The sequence below is a fragment of the Theropithecus gelada genome, chromosome X, assembly GCF_003255815.1.
Source record: "Theropithecus gelada isolate Dixy chromosome X, Tgel_1.0, whole genome shotgun sequence".
In the NCBI taxonomy this organism is placed as follows: Eukaryota; Metazoa; Chordata; class Mammalia; order Primates; family Cercopithecidae; genus Theropithecus; species Theropithecus gelada.
In genome coordinates this window covers 106614469-106634371 of record NC_037689.1, presented here as the reverse complement: position 1 = coordinate 106634371, position 19903 = coordinate 106614469, and the positions used below count along the sequence as shown (strand labels likewise).

Below are 19903 nucleotides of genomic sequence, written 5' to 3'. Positions count from 1 at the left end.
GATGAAAAAATCAACAGTATAGTTGCCACTGTGGATGATGGGAGAGGGAGTGCCTGGAAAGGGGCATAAGGAAAATTTCTAAAACAACATCTTGATAAGGATTTGTGTTATACAAGTGTATGCATTTGTCAAAATCCAGGAAATGTACCCTTAAGATTTGTGCAGCTCATTTAATGTGAATTATGTATCAAAAGAAAAGTAATATACAGCTATGGAATGTTAGTTATGTTATGCATGCTGAAGTATTTAGAGAGAAGTATATAGCTGTTGTAATTTATTTTGAAATGCATCAAAAATAGATGAATGGATGGAGACAGGGATGGATAGATATGTGACACAGCACACACAGTAAAATGTTGATAATAAAATATCAGTGATGGGTATATAGTAGTCCCAATAAAGTTCCATCTACTTTGTTATTTTTGAAATTTTTAAAAATAAAACGTTGGCAGGGAGATAAAAGGTTCATTGTAGAATCTGGGTGGTAGATATACAGCTGTTAACTGTACTATTATTTTTTGCAGTACTTAAAACTTTTTCGCAATAAAATGTTTAAAAATATACTTAGAAACCTACTTACTTCATCAGGTTAGCAAAAATCCAAGAGTTTGTCAGCATACTCACTTATCAAGGCTGTGGGGAAACACACTCATACATTGTAGGTGGGAGTGTAAAATGGTGCAAATTGAGAGGAATCTGACAATATTCAGAGATGCATTTACCCTTTAATTCAGAAAATCCTTTTTTATCACTCTATTTTACTATTATACCTGAACACATCTGAAATAATATGCCTGGAAGATTATTCACTATGACATTATTTGTAATAAATGATTGGCAAAAATCCAGTTTAGCAACTAGCAACTGGGATGAACTATGGTATATCCATGCAATTTAACCCTAGGCACCTATTTTCAAAAAGTCAAGATCTCTGTCTATTGATAAAGGAAAATAAGTAAAGTGCAAATAAAGCCAAAAGATAATACTTTCTCCTTTAAGAACAGAGAAAATAAAAAAAAAATTATTGGCTAGTATTTATGTAAGAAACACGGGAAGGATCCCAGCACTTTGGGAGGCAGAGGCGGGTAGATCACGAGGTCAGGAGTTCAAGACCAGCCTTGCCAACATGGTGAAACCCCATCGCTACTAAAAATACAAAAATTAGCCAGGCCTGGTGGCATGCATCTGTAATCCTAGCTACTCGGGAGACTGAGGTAGGAGAGTTGCCTGAACCTGGGAGGCGGAGGTTGCAGTGAGACAAGATCGCGCCACTGCACTCCAGCCTGGGAGACAGAGCAAGACTCTGTCTGAAGGTGGGGGCGGGGGGAAGAAAGGAAAATAAAAAATAGTTACATAAGAGGATGGAAAGGAACAAAGTGGATGAAGACGGGTTGGAAGGAAGACTTCTCAGTGTTACTTTGTAACATATATGATTGTATTTTTTTTTTTTTTTGAGACGAAGTCTCACTCTGTTGCCCAGGCTGGAGTGGCTCACTGCAACCTTTGCCTCTCAAGTTCAAGTGATTCTCCTGCCTCAGCCTCCCAAATAGCTGGGATTTCAGACATGTGCCACCACGCCTGGCTAATTTTTATATTTTTGGCAGAGATGGGGTTTCGCCATGTTGGCCAGGAAGGTCTTGAACTCCAGACCTCAGGTGATCCACCCATCTTGGCCTCCCAAAGTGCTGGGATTACAGGCGTGAGCCACCGCGCCCGGCCATGATTTTATTATCTATTCAATAAAATAAAAGACAAAAATAATCAATGAAGGATTGAAAAAAATGTGTAGCAGTAACAGAATGGTAGCATGGGGTTTCCAGTTAATTGGGCTTATCACCCATAAATTTTCCCAAAGGTGTCAATTTCTATAAAAGTTAAAAGCAAATTGAGATGCAGTGACAGCCTTCATACCTTTTGGTCCAGGGAGCCCATCTATGCCAGTGCGTCCTGGAGGACCTGGAGGTCCTGGGAAACCACGATCACCTTTTGGACCAAGTGTTCCTTTGAAACCTGGAAGTCCTGGTGGCCCAGGTGGCCCAGGTAATGCAAATCCTGGTTCACCCTTGAGCATATAGATGACAAAACACAACAAAAACTCCCGTGACTTTTCTGGTCCTTATTGTTTACCACAGAGAATTCAATGCCAAAAATACAAGACAGTACTTTTATTTCCACGGGGGGAGAGGAGAAGATAATTAAACCAAAAGTAATTGGTATGTTGGAGAAAACATATGGAAGGATGGGAAACAGGGTTTAGTAAAACAAATTAGATGATTTGGACTGGATTCAGGATAAAAAAAAAAAACTGAGAGAGCATGAGATTAAAGAACAGACTATCCTTGTAGGGAAATATGATTATAGGCTGAGTATTAGATAATACTAAACAATTATTTTTAATTTTACTAAGTACAATAACAACATTGTGGTTTTGTATAAAATGTCAATTTATTTAGAGATGAATGCTGATGCATTTATAAGTGAAATGATACTGTGTTGAGATTTGGCTAAAATATTTGAGCAAAGTAAAAAAGAATAGATGAAGCAAATGTTATAAAATCATAATAATTTTGAATCTGGGTGATGGATATATGAAAGCTCTTTGTATTATTCATTTTACTTTTATTTTCATTTGAAAATGTTCATAATAAAAAGAACCAACCAATAGAGAAGTGGTTTTCTCAGGAGAACTGGTGTCATGGTTAACTGTTTTTCGCATGAAACATAAGTAATAATTACAAAACACAGGAGGTTTAAATCAATTACGCACAGATAAAATATATAGGAATAGTCACAATAATTACATACCACAGCAGTTTGCTAAAGGTTGACTGAGGAAAGCTTAACATTAGATAAGAAATAATAAAAGGAATGAAAAGTAACTCAAACAGTATTATTTATTAGTAGTATTACTAAGTCAATTGTAGTGATTTGCATTATGTATCTGTAATGGAATTGGGACAGAGGGCAACAGTATAGGAAGGTCTGGAAATGATATTCAACACCATTTCAACCAATCATCACACAGGCATGAACAGAGGTGACATGGGATGATGACTCTATAGAGATGCACAGAGGGAGCTGACCATCGTACAGGCATACCTTGTGTGTCGTTTTGTTGTGCTGCGCAGACATTGCATTTTTTACAAATTGAAGGTATGTGACAACCCTACATTGAGCAGGTCTATCAATCAGTGCAATTTTTCCAATAGTATGTGCTCACTTTTTGTCTCTGTGTCACATTTTGGTAATTGTCACAATATTACAAACTTTTAAATTGTTATTATATCTGTTATGGTGATATGTGATCACTGATGTTACCATTATAATTGTTTTAGGATACCATAAACTGTGCCTGTATAAGATGGCGAACTTAATAAAAAAATGTTGTAAATATCTGACTGCTACACTGATCAGCCATTTCCCCCACATCTCTCTCCCTCTCCACAGGTCTTTCTATTCCTTGAGACATAACAATATTGAAATTAAGCCAATTAATAACACAACAATGGCCTCTAAGTGTTCAACTGAAAGAAAGTCACACATCTCTCACTTTAAATAAAAAGCTGGAAATAATTAAGCTTAGTGAGGAAGGCATATCAAAAGCTAAGGTAGGTTGAAGGCTAGGTCTCTTGCACTAAACAGTTAGCCAAGTTGTGAATGTGAAGGAAAAGTTCTTTAAGGAAATTAAAAGTGCTACTCCAGTGAACACACGAATGAGAAGAAAGTAAAACAGCCCTATTGCTGATATGGAGAAAGTTTGAGTGATCTGGACAGAAGATCATACCAGCCATAACATTCCTTTAAGCAAAAACCTAATCCAGAGCAAGGCCCCAACTTCAATTATCTGAAGACTAGAGGTGAAGAAGCTGCAGAAGAATAGTTGGAAGCTAGCAGAAGTTGGTTTGTGAGGTTTAAGGGTAGAAGCTGTCTCCACATCATAAAAGCGCAAGGTGAAGCAGCAAGTGTTGACATAGAAGCTACAGCAAGTTATCCAGAAGATCTAGCTAAGATCATTGATGAAAGTGACTACACTAAACAACAGATTTTCTATGTTGATGAAACTGCCTTCTATTGGAATAAAATGCTCATAGGACTTTCATAGCTAGAGAAGATAAGTAAATTACTGGTTTCAAAGTTTCAAAGGGCAGGCTGACTCTATTTTTAGGGACTAATGCAGCTGGTGACTTTAAGTTGAAACCAATGCTCATGTACCATTCTAAAAATTCTAGGGCCCTACGAATTATGGTATATCTACTCTGCCTGTGCTCTATAAATGGAACAATAAAGCCTGGATGACAGCAGATGTATTTACAGCATAGTGTACTGGATATTTTAAGCCCACTATTGAGACCTACTCCTCAGAAGAAAAGATTCCTTTCAAAATTCTACTGCTCATTTACAATGCACCTAATCACCCAAGAGCTCTGATGGTGATGTGCAAAGAGATTAATGTTCTTTTCATGCCTGCTAACACCATACCCATTCTGCAGCCCATGGATCAAAGAGTAATTTTAATTTTCAAGTCTTATTATTTAAGAAATACATTGTGTAATGTATAGCTGTCATAAATAGTGATTCTTCTTATGGATCTGGCAAAACAAATTGAAAACCTTCTGAAAAGAATTTCATGCTAGATGTCATGAAGAATATTCAGGATTCATAAGAAGTGGTCAAAACATCAATATTAACAGGAGTTTGGAAGACGTTAATTCTAACTCTCACAGATGACTTTGAGGGTTTCAAGACTTCAATGGAGGAAGTAACTGCAAATGTGGTGGAAGTAGCAAGAGAACAAAAATTAGAAGTAGAGCCTGAAGATATGAATGAATTGCTGCAATCTTATAATAAAAGTAGAACAGATGAGCAGTTGCCTCTTATGAGCAAAAGTGATTTCTAGAGATGGAATCTACCCCTGGTGAAGATGCTGGGAACAGTGTTGAAATGACACTGAAGGACTTGGAATATTATATAAACTTAGTTGATAAAGCAGCAGCAGGGTTTGACAAGACTGATTCCAATTCTGAAAGAGGTTCTACTGTGGGTAAAATACTATCAAACAGCACCGTATGCTGCAGAGAAATCTTTTCTTAAAGGAAGAGTCAACTGATGTGGCAAACTTCATTGTTGTCTTATTTTTAAAAATTGCCACAGCCTTAGAGAGGATGTGGAGAAATAGGAACACTGTTGGTGGGACTGTAAACTAGTTCAACCATTGGGGAAGGCAGTGTGGCGATTCCTCAAGGATCTAGAACTAGAAATACCATTTGACCCAGCCATCCCATTACTGGGTATACCCAAGGGATTATAAATCATGCTGCTATAAAGACACATGCACACATATGTTTATTGCAGCACTATTCACAATAGCAAAGACTTGGAATCAACCCAAATGTCCATCAGTGACAGACTGGATTAAGAAAATGTGGCACATATACACCATGGAATACTATGCAGCCATAAAAAAGGATGAGTTTGTGTCCTTTGTAGGGACATGGATGCAGCTGGATACCATCATTCTCAGCAAACTATCACAAGAACAGAAAACCAAACACCGCATGTTCTCACTCATAGGTGGGAATTGAACAATGAGATCACTTGGACATAGGAAGGGGAACATCACACACCGGGGCCTATTGTGAGGAGGGGGGAGGGGGGAGGGATAGCATTAGGAGATATACCTAATGTAAATGATGAGTTAAGGGGTGCAACACACCAACATGGCACATGTATACATATGTAACAAACCTGCACATTGTGCACATGTACCCTAGAACTTAAAGTATAATTTAAAAAAATAAAATAAAACAGCATGGCAGGCAAAAACAAAACAAAACAAAACAAAACAAAAAAAAAACACTAATTGTCTGTTTTCAACAAAATAGATTGTATTTTAATGGAAAAAAAAAATTGTCACAGCCACCCCAGCCTTCAGCAACCATCACCCTGATCAGTGGGCAGCCATCAATACTGAGTCAAAACCCTCCCCCTGCATAAAGATTATGACTTGCTGCAAGCTTAGATGATTGCTAAAATTTTTTAGCAATAAAGTATTTTTAATTAAGGTATGCATATTTTTTTTAGACCTAATGCTACTGCACACTTTAAAAACTACAGTATAGTGTAAACATAACTTTTATATGTACTGGGAAACAAAAAAAATTGTGTGATTCACTTTATTTTGATATTCACTTTATTGTGGTGGTCTGGAACTAAACCTGCAATATCTCCAAGGTATGCCTGTATTCTCTAATCAAAGAACTGGGCACTCAAAAATAGGTACAGAAATTTGTTTTTTTTTTTTTCTCCAAATGTGACCTCTTGGACTATTAAAGATGATTTGGGGTTAAATATTTTTTAAATGGAAATATAATAAGTTATTTTATCTATATATTTATAGTAAAGACTTGGGACTTGGGATGATATCTGAGTCAAAATAGAGAGCTAGAAATAAGGAAGGTGGGAAAGATAAGAAAATGAGAAGGATTAAATAAAAATGTCCCAGACCTTCGGTCCTGGAAAGCCAGGTGGCCCAGGAGGGCCTTCTAGACCAATTCTTCCAGGTGTCCCAGGTGCTCCTGGAGGTCCTGGAATTCCAGGAAAGCCTGTAAAATGATAAGTCATTTTTTAACCACCAAAGGAAAGACACTTTAAGAAAGATATTCAAATTCCCAAAGCCACATTCTAATCATGCTTAGTGACAACAGTAAGATGTTAAAAGCACAATGACATTCTACTACCTAAGATTAAGCCTTACAATCCCTCAATCACCTTACATTCCTTTTATTTTCACATAGAGCTAATGTATGTGGAACATATGCTTTTCTGAAGAAAATGAGGGCTATTATATAATAAGATAGAACTAAATTGTAAGGAATGAATTCCACACAAAAATGCCCAAGAACTTTTTTTCTGCTTATATCTGGATGCAGTATGACAAAGGGCCTACCATATAATTTTGGAAATGGGCTAAAACTAACTGCAGATATTATAGATACATATACACATAAAATCAAACCCGATAACTTTTGAAAGCATTTTGTATAAATGAGTAAAGATATATTTAAGAACTGTCCTCAGACCACTGTGTGCTCTTGCCATTTGTGAGAATAAATTCTGTGAGGAATAAAGCAGAACTGAAGCATAAGCCCTAAAAAATTTCAATAAATCAAGAAAATATTATTTAGCATAAAATATTACTTGGCTACACATGTGCAATAAGTCTGTTTTCTGTTTAAAAAATCCATTAACTCAATAAATAACAAGTGCACACTATGTGTTAAGAACTGTTCTAAACCCTGAGAATACTATGGTGAACACAAAAGACAATTCCTGTAATTTCTAAGCTTATATATCACTTTTGCATATCTAAAATGTAGATATTTTCCTGTCTGGACTGTTTTAGATAAAGATAATGAATGAACTTACAATGAAAATACACTAAGATTTTTTATTTACATTCTTTATAGCACAGAGAAAAAAGGTACAATTAATATATTTTATTTGTTGAATGAATTTTATCAAAGAATAACATCATGCTAATCTTCTAAGCTACCCTGCCTGCTGCCCATTCCAACATACCTTTGGGACCAGGTGGTCCAGGAAGCCCAATTCCAGGGATACCTGGTTCTCCTTTGCTACCAGGTATCCCTGGCAAGCCTGGTTGCCCTGGGAGTCCAGGGTCACCTATGGAGAAAGAGCAGTTATGGAAAGGAAAACGTTCAAAGAAAGAAGCTGCCAGGGCTGGGTGCAGTGGCTCACGCCTATAATCTCAGCACTTTGGGAGGCCGAGGCAGGTGGGTCACCTGAGGTCAGGAGTTCGATACCAGCCTGGCCAACATGGAGAAACTCCGTCTCTACTAAAAATACAAAAATTAACTGGGTGTGGTGGTGGGCGCCTGTAATCCCAGCCACTCGGGAGGCTGAGGCAGGGAGGATTGCTTGAACCCAGGAGTTGGAGGTTGCTGCAGCAAGCCGAGATCACCCCATTATACTCCAGCATGGGTGACAGAGCAAAACTCCGTCAAAAAAAAAAAAAAAGCCATCAGTGTTGAAGATACTTTGAAATAAATTCCTCACATACCTGGAAGACCTACTTCACCATCTCTGCCTGGGTTACCAGGCAAGCCAGGCTCCCCTGGCTGGGTTATAGTCTGACCTGGATCCCCTTTAGGACCTGAAAGCAAGAGTAAATCAGTGGTAAATGAGAAGTATTTACTCAACTAAAGGTCTCTTTTTAATTAAAAACAAAAAAGAAAACTATCAGTAATGTTTTGAAAATGTAAACTAACAAAAATTCACAAGAAAAACAATCTTCCACTATATATTCAAGAAAGATATAAAACAGAAGGATAGAATTTCAAAAAGAAAAAGGATATGACAGCCTTAAGGACTTCCATGATTCAAGATGTATAATGGTTAATTTTAGGTTTCAACATGGCTAGATTAAGAGATACTGATATAGCTGGTAAAGCATTATTTCTAGTAATGTCTGTGAGGCTGTTTCCAAAAGAGACTGACATTTGAATCAGTGGAATGAATAAGGATGATCGACCCTCACCCAATGTGTGTGGGTACCATCCAATCAGCTGAGGGACTGGATACAACAAAAAAGGCAGAAAAAAAGGTGAATTCACTGCTCTCTCTCTTTTGAAACTGGTACACCCATCCTCTCCTACCCTTGGACATCACAACTCCGGGTTCTCTGGCTTTCAGATTCTGGGACTTGCACTAGCAGCCACTCAGGTTCTCAGGCATTCAGACTAGGACTGAGCCAAGCTACTGGCTTCCCTAGTTCTTCAACTTACAGGTGACCTACTGTGGGACTTCCCAGCCTCCATAATCATGTAAGTCAATTCCCATAATAAATCACCTCTTATCTATCTATCTATCATACCCATCTGTCCATCCATTTTAGAAAACCCTAAAACAGGGTGTTATCTATGTAAGTATTTTTAAAATGTAGGCCAAAAGAGCATTAAAAATCAAACTGTAGTAAACAAGGAAAATACTTCTTTTGGCTAATAGGTACATTTAGGTTTTACACGTGCAAAGTTCAAGTGTATCTACTTCTTATTAATGGAAACATGAACTTGAAATGGGCTCAAGAAAAAAAAAAAAAAGATTTCCTAAACATGACACAAAAAGCACTAACCATGAGAGAAAAGATTGATAATTTTGATGATGTAAAAGTTGTTTTCTGCTCATTGAAGACACCATACAGAGTAAAAATAGCAAGCCACAATAGGTAAAGATTTCTTTTCACAAAATACATAGGTAACTAAGAACTAATACACAGAATATATAAAGAACTCTTCTAAATCAATAAAAAAAATCCAATATAAAATTGGTCAAAGTACTTGATTAGGCATTTCACAAAAGCAAATTCAAATGACCAATAAACACATGAAAAGGTGCTAAACTTTAATATAATCAGAGAAATGCAAAATATCACACTCAACAGATTGGCAAAAAGGTAAAAGTCTGACAATATAAAATGTTTCCAAGGATGTAAATCAACATAAAATGTTCAACACTGTTTGTGGTAGTTAAAAATTGGTACAATTGGTCTGGATATAGTTTGTAATTATCCACTCAAGTGGAAGATGCACTTATCCTATGCTTTGAAAATGCTAATCTTAAACACATACCCTAGCCCAGGTATTGGTAAGCATTTTGTGTAAAGGACCAGAGTAAATACTTTAGGCTTTGTGGACCATACGGTCTCTGTAGCAACTACTCAACTCTTCAGTTGTAGTGCAAAAACAACCACAGACAAAGGTGAATGGTTGGGGAAGTGTTCACATAAAACTTTTATTTATAACAGGTGGTAGGCTGGATGTGGTCCATGGACTGTAGTTCTGTAGTTTGCCAACTCTTGCCCTAGAGAAGTGTGAGCACATGAACACAAAGAGATATAGGGATCTATCTATCTACCTATCTATCTATATGACTGTACACAGAAGCATTATTCATAATAGATCCAAACTGTAAATAACCCAATTGACCATTAGCAATAGAATGGATCAATCAACTGTAAAACACACACACACACACGCACACACACACACAAACATACGTACAATGAAATACTATATAGCAATAAAAATTAACATACTATATATAGCCACACAAAAAGTTAATATAGAAAACACTTACCCTATGATTCCTTTAACATGAAGTTCAAAAAGAAACAAAATTAAAATACTCTGTTTAAAAATGCATACAGAGGTCACAAAATAGAGGGGTAATGGAAGAAAATTATGTAAAAGTCAAGACAGTAGAGGAAGAAGGGACTTGTGATTAGGAAATGACAGGGAGAGAAGGTTAGGGGTTTCTAGGATGCTGGTAACATTATATTTTTTGATGTGTGTGGTAGTTACCTGTGTGTTTCTGCTATAATTATTTATTAAACTTTGCATTATGTATCATGTACTTAAAAGAACAAAATTAACAGTAACAATGAAACAGTCAGAGAAGATTTAAAGAGAAACCCCCTTCCAAAAAACATTGTGATCCCTTGCTAAGATGCTCTGAAGAGTTCAAATGTAAATGGCCAGGGAATCACACCTCTTGGGAAAGGAAGCCATGAGTAGCCAAAACATAATAAATTTCTGTTTTTAAGCACCAAATTTAACAAAAAACACAGTAGACTTACCTGGTATTCCTGGCTGGCCTGGATTTCCTGCCACACCTTGTATGCCTTTTTCACCTACTGGGCCTGGAGGGCCAAAACCAGGAGGACCCATAGGCCCTATATTCCCTGGGAGGCCTGGTAAACCTGGGTTCCCAGGGGGACCTCTTTCACCCTTAAAAGTAATTCCACCCTAAAAAGGGAAAAGTTTAATACAGAAACATATAGATACAACAACTATCTGTAGGTTGGTACTGAATACAACTGGGGAAAGGCTATAGCCATAAATAGTTCTTCTTAAAAGCTATACAAATGAGTGGTATTATGGGATGGTATGTGTGATCATTCCACTTACTCATTCCTCCAACAAATATTTTTGGGTTCCTACTATGTGTCAAGTGCTGGTCATACAACAGAAAACCAAAAATACAAAAAAACTCTGGCTTTATGCAGCTTACATTTTAGTGTAAGTCAGAAGGGTTATAGTCTAGATAACATTATAAAATATCACTTCCTACCTAAATATCCTGGGCCGTGTGCTATGTACAAAATATGATTGTTCATTTATGTTAAATCTTTCAGTTCTGTGGCACATTGAACATTGCTATCTACTTGTACTGATCTCTAAGCTTACTATATATATATGTGTGTGTGTGTGTGTGTGTGTGTGTATATATAGAGAGAGAGAGAGACAGAGAGAGGGAGAGAGAAACAAGTTAAATTGCTGGTTATGAGGTTTATTTATTTATTTATTTTGATGGAGTTTTGCTCTTGTTGTCCAGGCTGGAGTGCAGTGGTGCAATCTAGGCTCACTGCAACCTCTGCTTCCCGGGTTCAAGTGATTCTCCTGCCTCAGCCTCCCGAGTAGCTGGGAGTACAGGTGCCCAACACCATGCCCGGCTAATTTTTGTGTTTTCAGTAGAGACGGGGTTTCACCATGTTGGCCAGGCTGGTCTTGAACTCCTGACCTCAGGTGATCCACCCACCTCGGCCACGCAAAGTGCTGGGATTACAGGCGTGAGCCACCATACCCAGTCATGAGGTTTAAATAAACCCAGGGAAAGATATGTAGGGGTTAAGAGATGGGGAACCTTATACTGTCTCATAAACATCTTAACCTCTTGCCCACCTATTCATAGAAAATATTATTCAATATTAAAGGGTTAAGAAAAATAAGTTTACAAAACAAGTGAAAGAAAAGAGTAGTGAAGAAACCCTATAGTCAGTAACAATGTGCCATTACTGTATGGTCACACTGTTTTAAGCATTGATTGGGTGTTTATCTCAGCATCAGGCCCATCCTTTAAATTAACTTAGAAAACGTTTCTAAGTGAAAATTTAACATCACAAAACGAAAAACATCAAACCAACTCACAGGCTCTCCTTTCGGGCCAGGAAGCCCTGGCAATCCATCCTGTCCAGGAGTGCCAGGTAAACCAGGAAGCCCTGGAGCTCCAGGGGAACCCAACTCTCCTTTGTCACCCTTCATTCCTGGAAAAGTGAGGATATCACCAGGTTCACCTTTAGATCCAGGAAAGCCTGGAGCACCTGGAGCTCCTGGAATGCCCTGAAGTGGGTAAGGAAAAAAAGAGAAAGAGTGGAAAAAGAAGAAAGAGAAAAAGAAAATCAGTTTCTTTTTTTCTAACATTTTCTTCTCTCCAGTTTACCCCTTCAACCCACCCAATAACATTTAATATACAAAGGGCTGAATCAAGTGAGGCATATGAGTCAGGAATAGTCAAGGAATCAAACAAAGTACAACTTAATAGAAAAATGAAATTATATACGTGTGTATGTATATGAATAATTGAAAATCAATGTGTAAAATGCCTTCCTTCTACTTCTTTTTCTTTTATAATATACTCAAAACTTACTGGTAATCCTTTGGAACCAGTTGCACCAGCTTGTCCTTTTTCACCTTTCTGTCCAGGGAAACCAAGGGATCCTAACACACACACACACATATAATAATGTAAGCTTTGAGCTTGAACTCCTGACAAAGCTCATACAGAAATCATCAAGTCAGAAAGTCAAGTTTTTAAAATAAGAATCCCATTCAATCCCATTTAAGTCACATTTGTATTTTCCTTTTATGTTCTCAAAATTAGATAATCATCCTTTTTAAAATAAATTTAACATTTCATGTTACATACAATATTGTATCCTAAGAAACTTCCAACTCCAAAGCTGTCCTTCTCAGACCTTGCAACTAGCAAATACTATGCACAACGTTTCCTGGGTTCCTATGATGTTTTCATTTGCCAAAGGGAGAAAAAGATTATGAAAAGGTCTGAATATCTTTGTTCTGACTTATGCAGTTTTTGTAGATCCTTACCAGTCCTTTCTTTGGTTTGTCATTCCCTGAAATTTGGTTTATGAGAAACATTTGCAGCCCAAAGACTAGAGGAAACATTACTAAAGCAGTGGTTCCCCAAATGGATTCCTGGACCAGTGGCATCATCACCACCTGGCTACTAATTAGAAATGCTAATTCTTGAGCCTTCATCCAGGTCTACTGAATCAGAAACTTTGAGAGTGAGGCTCAGCAGTCTGGGCTTCAAAAAGCCCTCCAGGTGATGCACTCTCAAGTTAGAGAACCACGAGACTAGAGGTACAAGGCTAGATTACTAACGTCCAATAATGTCTACAAGATTTGTTGAAAGTATTCCCAAACTCCAAATGAATTGGCATCCTTCATAGACTCACTAGACAGAAAGGTAAGAGATCTGGTCTCTATTCCCAGCCCTGACTCAACATAAAATGTAATTTCAAGAGAATACTGGGATATCCTAAGGGGCAGTTAAATGAAACAGTTGAGGGTCTGACAGATATCACATACAGTTTTGACTGGAAAGGGGGATAGATGAGTTATATATAGAGAGAGGAATACTGGCAGTTGATTGTCAAACTCCGATAGAACCCCTATTCCTGAACGACAACATGTGATACATCCCCAATGACTGGAATCTCTGCCACTGGAAACTATATTCAGGGGCTAGGTATTATGAACTTTTCTCCCAGTATTCTGGAAAAAAGAAGTCTGACTCTGTATAAGTGATTTTCTTCTTCATATGGAAAATGGGGAAGATATATTTCCCGAAATTATATTGTCAAAATGCTTTAATAGAAAATGTTGGTAGCTTCAGGTATTAGAAACAAGAGCATAATTAATTTGATAACAAATAGAGGCATTTTATACTTAATTATTTATAGATATGAGTGACTAGCTATAAAAATGAGAAACGGTAACATTCTAAAAGTATAAGCTCTACAAAATCTAGCCAAAAAATATTTAGAAGGTTGCCCTGAGGCAGAATGGTTTACCTGGAGGACCTGGGAGACCTGGCAAACCAGGTTGACCTGGAGGCCCTGAAATACCAGTTCCAATGCAGTTGAAGCAAGTGTCACCTTTGTCACCTAGTGAAATCATAATAACAAACAAATGTTACTGAAAGGGGTACATATACCTTCAATAGATTGGTTCTAAAAATGTCAGCACTAAGGGACAGCATTTCCACTTAATGGTGTGATTGGAGAAGCCTATATCCTGAATCAATTTATGACAAATAAATTGCTGAGTGCTTACTGTGTGCCAAGAACTGTTCCAGATGCTTGTGTTACACTGGTGAGCAAAAGATAAAAGTCATGGATAAAAATTCAGGTCTACATGCCTCACATTCTACCAGGGGAAAGGGATAATAATCAATAAAGGAAATGAATTATCAAAATGTATATATGAAATATTTTAATATAATATTAAGTATAGGCAGGGTGTAGTGGCTTATGCCTGTAACCCCAGCACTTTGGGAGGCTGAGGCAGGCAGATAGCTTGAGGTCAGGAGTTCGAGACCAGCCTGGCCAACATGGTGAAACCCCATCTCTACAGAAAAAATAAAAACATTAGCCAGGCATGGTGGTGCATGCCTGTACTCGCCAGGTACCCAGGAGGTTGAGGTGGGAGGATTGCTTGAGACTTAGGAGATCAAGGCTGCAGTGAGCTGTGATTGCACCACTGCACTCCAGATTGGGTGACAGAGCAAGACCCTTTCTAAAAAAAATTAAATATATATTAAATATTTAATATGCTTTAAAAGATATTATTTTTATAGGAAAAAACAGAACTACATAAGTGGTATTGAGTATGCCAGGGAAGGGTGGGGGATCGCAATTTTAAATAGGGTAGTCAGGATAGACTTGATTGAGAAGTTGATATATGATAAAACTATACTCAGGGAAGGGTGGGGGGTTGCAATTTTAAATAGGGTAGTCAGGATAGACTTGATTGAGAAGTTGATATGTGATAAAACTTAAAGGACATGACATGTGCATAAGAGTGTAGAACATTCCAAGCAGAAAGAATAGCCATGTTTGGTATATACGAGGAACAGCAAGCCGACCAGATTGCTAGAGCAGAATGAGGGAGGGGAACAAGGTCAGAAAGTTGACAGTTTACAACAAATGGCATATAGGCATATAAGAAACATAAAGGCTGTGGTTTTTACTGTGAGTGAAATGAGAATCTAGTAGAAAATTTTTTTTAAAAAAGCAACTTGTTATAACTTAAATTTTTAAGGGATGACTCTAGCTGCTATGGTAATAGCCTCTAAAGGCAATGATGGAAACAGGGTAACCACTTAAGTGGCTACTGTCGCAACGATCTAGGAGAGAGATGGTGGTAGCTCATCCCAGAGTGACTGCAATGAAAATGATGAGAACCGGTTAGATTATAGACATATCTGAAAGTAGAGCCAATGGGATGTTCTCATGGATCATATATGAAATACAAAAGAAGAGGGGAATCAAGGATGACTCCAAGGTTCTCAGCATGAGCAACTAGAAGACTAAAGTGGCCTGCTTTTTAAGTAAGAAGCATAAGATGTGAGTGGAGCAACTATGGGGAGGAGGTGGCAGAAATCAAGACTTCAGTTTGATCAGGATGTCAAATTCAAAATGTTGACTAGGCAAATGGATACACAAATCTAGAGGAAAACAGTTATATCTGGATAGGAGGCATAAATTTGGAAGTCCTGGGCAATTAGGTGGTATTAACAATCACAAGACTGAATAAATGAGTTTAGATAGAAAAGAAGAACAAGGATTCAATCTTGGAGCATTTTAAACTTAAAAGTTGGATAGATAATTCTAAGATGCATACAAAAATGCAAAGAACCTAGAATATCCAAGAATTACGATAAAGCCACAGTAATTAAGATAGCATCGCATTGGTGCAAGGAGAGACTAATGAAACAACAGAAGAGAATACAGCAGTCAGAAACAGACCTACACACATATGGTCATATGATCTACAAAAAAGTGCTAATGCAATTCATTGGGATAATTGATGATCTTTTGTTCTATAGTACTGACTCAACTGGACATCCATATGGGAAAAATGAACTTTGATCCCTACTCCAAACTACACACAAAAATTAATTGAAGAAAGATCAAAATGCAAAAGGTAAACAATAAAGTGTCTAGAAGAAAACACAGAGGAATATCATAAGACCTTTGAGGTAAGTAAAGATTTCTAAAACGGTGCATAAAAAGTACTAACGATAAAACAGGACATTGATTAATTTGATTTCATTTAATTAGCAACTTTTGTTAAACAAAAGTTAACAAAAGAGAAGATAGTTTTAATACATATATCCAATAATAAAATTAAAGATAAACATAGGCACTTTACAAAAGAGAATATAAAAACCAAAAGAAAGTAGTTCATAATCAAGTCACTAAGCAAATGCTAACAAAAATCACTTTGGAACATGGTTTGGTAATATCTATGAAACAAAACCTACACCTACCCTGTAATCCAGCAATTCAATTTCCAGATATATCTCGAATAAAAATTAGTGTTTATGTCCTACAAAAAATACATGTACAAGAATATTTATGACAGCTTTATTCACAATAGCTCCAGACCAAATGTCCATCAACACTAGAATACTGAGGTAATGTGCAGTGGAAAACCAAAGAATGGTGGAAAAATACTGCAACAAACAAAAACATAGATACATCTCACATATATTATATTTAGCTAAAGAAACCAGACATAAAAGAGCTCATACAGTATAATTTCATGTACACAAAGTTCAAGATTAGGCAAATTAATATATGCCAGAGGATAAAATAGTGATTACCTTTGGGGGGTACTGAGTAGGGAGTACAAGAGTCTTCCAGGGTCCTGAAAATGTTCTATATTTTGGTTTAGATGGTAATTAGATGGATACACATACACGCACACACACGTATGTACACCACAGAGGAATGAAAAAGAACAAGAAATGTAATGTACTGAAAGCCAAGGGATGCAAATGTTTAAAGAAGGCAAAAAGCAAGCAAAAAAAGGACAGACCTGACATTTGGATTAGCAGGATATAGACTGCTGGCAACTGACCAGCATTTGTGGAGTGGTAGGCAGTGGGGAGTTGGGGGAAGAGGGGATAAAATCCTGATTGGAGTTATGTTTAAGAGAAAACAAGAGGAGAGTAGAAAATTCTTAGGAAGTTTTGTTGCAAATGGGAATAGAAAAATAGAGAACCAGCTGGCAGGGAATGTAGGATTACCCTACTTTTTTTAGATAGGTGAAAAAAGCATATTTGTATGCTCCTGGGAATGACTGAATAGAGAGGGAAAAAATTGGTGATGTGGGAGAGGCAAAAATTGCTGGAAAAAAATCCTTGGGGAAATAAGAGGAAATGGAATCTATTGTATAAATAGAAGAACTGGCTTTAGATAGGAGCAGTAGTTATACGCAAGAAGGGAGACTATGAGCACAGGCACAAGTAGGTAAGTAAATATGGTGGTGACAATCTGTGAAAGTTCTCTTGTTACTGCTTTAATTGGTCAGTGAAATAGGAAGCAAGGTCAGAATAGGGGAGAAACTGCTAAAATTTGAGAAGAGAAGAAAAAGTGCAGGCTCAGAAAATGTGGAAATTTGGATAATGCTTTTGTTCCAAGTGAGTATAATGAAGTGAGAGAAGGGCAAAGGAATCATGGATTTATGAATAGAATTGATTACAGTGATTGATAATGGAATTTAAGCTAGGTTAAGAGGGAAGAAAGGACATCAAAAAGTTAAGCATTAGTCAAAGTTGCTAGGTCTCAGTGGGGTTGGAGTATTGCTGGAGTCAGGTTACTAGAGGTAGTAAGCTAGACAGAAGAGAACGATGCAAAAAATGGGATGCATGAAACCAAGATCATGTAAGTATAACACTATTGGTAATGAGATGGTCTTGGGGTATGACCATGGGAATCAGTGGCTAAGGTGTGACGGATGATACAGGGGATTTTGCTGATGATTTGAAAGAATGAAGAAAATGAAGAAATGAATATGTCTGGAGATCAAACCTTTCATTCCTTGTTCTCCTTGGAGTCCTTTATCACCTGGAGATCCTGGGGGGCCTGGAGGGCCTGCTTCACATATCTCATCACCTGAGTAAGATAAACAAAGGATAGTAAGCTAATTGTTGTGAAATATCAAGAAGATTAAACAAAAAAAAAGCCTGACAAGCTTTTCAGTTACTTCTCTGAAGAAATACAAGTAACTATAAGCAAAAGGAAAATATAACATTGTTGATAAATACTATTTGAAGAGCAAATGTAAACATCCAAGAACTACCAAAACCCAAAAAGGAAAGCAGTAGTAGAATTTCTTAGATATCAGAAATGCAACAAATGAGGCCAACCTTTAGCTAGAGTTACTTATAAACAAAATAAACAAAAACAAAAAAAGAACTTAATAGGAGAAAAATATAGCTTACTAGGAGGGATGTGAGGTCCAGGAAGGCCAGGAGGCCCTGGAAGCCCAGGAGCCCCAGGCTGTCCATCAAGTCCAGGAGGTCCAGGAATGGAAATTCCAGGTGGTCCTTCATCACCTTTCTGACCCCTTTCTCCAGGAAATCCAGGAGGGCCAGGAGGACCCACAACTGCAGCCCCTAAGATTCAAAAAAGTGATCAAAATGATCTCATCTTAGAGATGTTACTTTAGTTATCATTGAGACATTAGATAATGATAAGATCTTCCTTTAACATATAATTCTGGTTATATATTTTTTTTTCTAGGAGATTCAAAACTCTGAAAAAAAGGCTGAAAAATTTCAAAGAATGTAAGTAACAGTTTGAGGGTAGGAAATAATAATTTAAAGTAGCTTTATTACTTTTGGAAATTACTAGTAACCCCATCCTTTGACACTATGATCTGATAACTTAAACATACCAGAAAGTCATTAACAACATAAAAAGGTATTTCGAAGTTCCCATATAAACATGGCTCTGTTTCTGGACATTCTTCTGTTACACTGGTGATTCATGCACCATTAACACACATTTTAGTTACTATAACTTAATAATGTTTCCAAAACTGCTAAGGAAAATATGCTCATCTTTGTTCTTTTTTAAAACCATCTTCACTACACTTACAAATTTACTTTTCTAAATAAATTTTAGAATCAACTTGTCAGTTTCATTTTCAAAAACTGGTTGGGATTCTGAATGGGATTAATTTGAATTTAAAGATTATTTTTTGGTAGAATCAACTGTTTATAATATTGGTTTTTCACATCAAGTAATAATTAAGTTTATTTCTCCATTTATTTAGTAATTTTATATTATTTAATAATAATTTACAAAATTCTGCAAAGAAGTCTTACACATGTATTGTTGGGGTTATTCATGGGTTTCTTTTATAACTACTGTGCATTTTAATACTATTACAATTGTGAAGTGTATTTTTTTCTCTTACATGTTTGCTGGTGAAGAGGAAGGCAAATTAAGTATGCTACTCAGATCTGGCCATCTTGCACACATACTCTCTTTAAGATCTGGGAATTTGTCAATGGATTTTTTAAAGCTTTCTGGTAGATAATCAGATGGTCTCTGAATAACTGAAATTTGGGCTTTTTCCCCATTCTTACCACCATTTTTTCTTCCAGATTTAGTGCATGGGCTAGGATCTCCACTTTAAGGACAAACAGCATTGGTAACTCTAAGTATCTTGATCTTATTTCTGACTTGAATAAAAATGTTCCTGATGTTTCACCACAAAGCATGACATTTCCCATACAGTCCTGCAGATAGATTCATCAAGTTAATGTAACTCTCTTTTAATTCCAGTTTAAGAGGTTTAGCTTTCTTTTAAAAATGAATGGGTATTGAATTGTACTGACTAATTTTTCCGCATCTGTTGGCCTGTTTTCTTTTACTCTGTCAATGTACTCAATCACAGTAACCTCAATCCATCCTTGCAATCTTGGACTAAAATCTACTTGGTCA

At 36.9% G+C, this 19903-nt stretch overlaps 1 protein-coding gene across 2 annotated transcripts in view; it reads right to left on the bottom strand.

Annotated features, from left to right (window-relative positions):
* The window catches only part of COL4A5 (collagen type IV alpha 5 chain), a 273060-nt gene that overhangs the window by 99077 nt on the left and 154080 nt on the right, over positions 1 to 19903 (bottom strand). For both annotated transcript variants that reach the window (XM_025373371.1, XM_025373372.1), the window contains exons 20-29: positions 18394 to 18567; positions 17981 to 18064; positions 13955 to 14047; positions 12505 to 12575; positions 12006 to 12197; positions 10655 to 10823; positions 8081 to 8173; positions 7579 to 7683; positions 6505 to 6602; positions 1912 to 2062 (exon numbers count right to left, since the gene is read on the bottom strand). In XM_025373371.1, the coding sequence (XP_025229156.1) occupies positions 1912 to 2062; positions 6505 to 6602; positions 7579 to 7683; positions 8081 to 8173; positions 10655 to 10823; positions 12006 to 12197; positions 12505 to 12575; positions 13955 to 14047; positions 17981 to 18064; positions 18394 to 18567 (1230 nt within the window). The remainder of the gene's footprint in view (positions 1 to 1911; positions 2063 to 6504; positions 6603 to 7578; positions 7684 to 8080; positions 8174 to 10654; positions 10824 to 12005; positions 12198 to 12504; positions 12576 to 13954; positions 14048 to 17980; positions 18065 to 18393; positions 18568 to 19903) is intronic.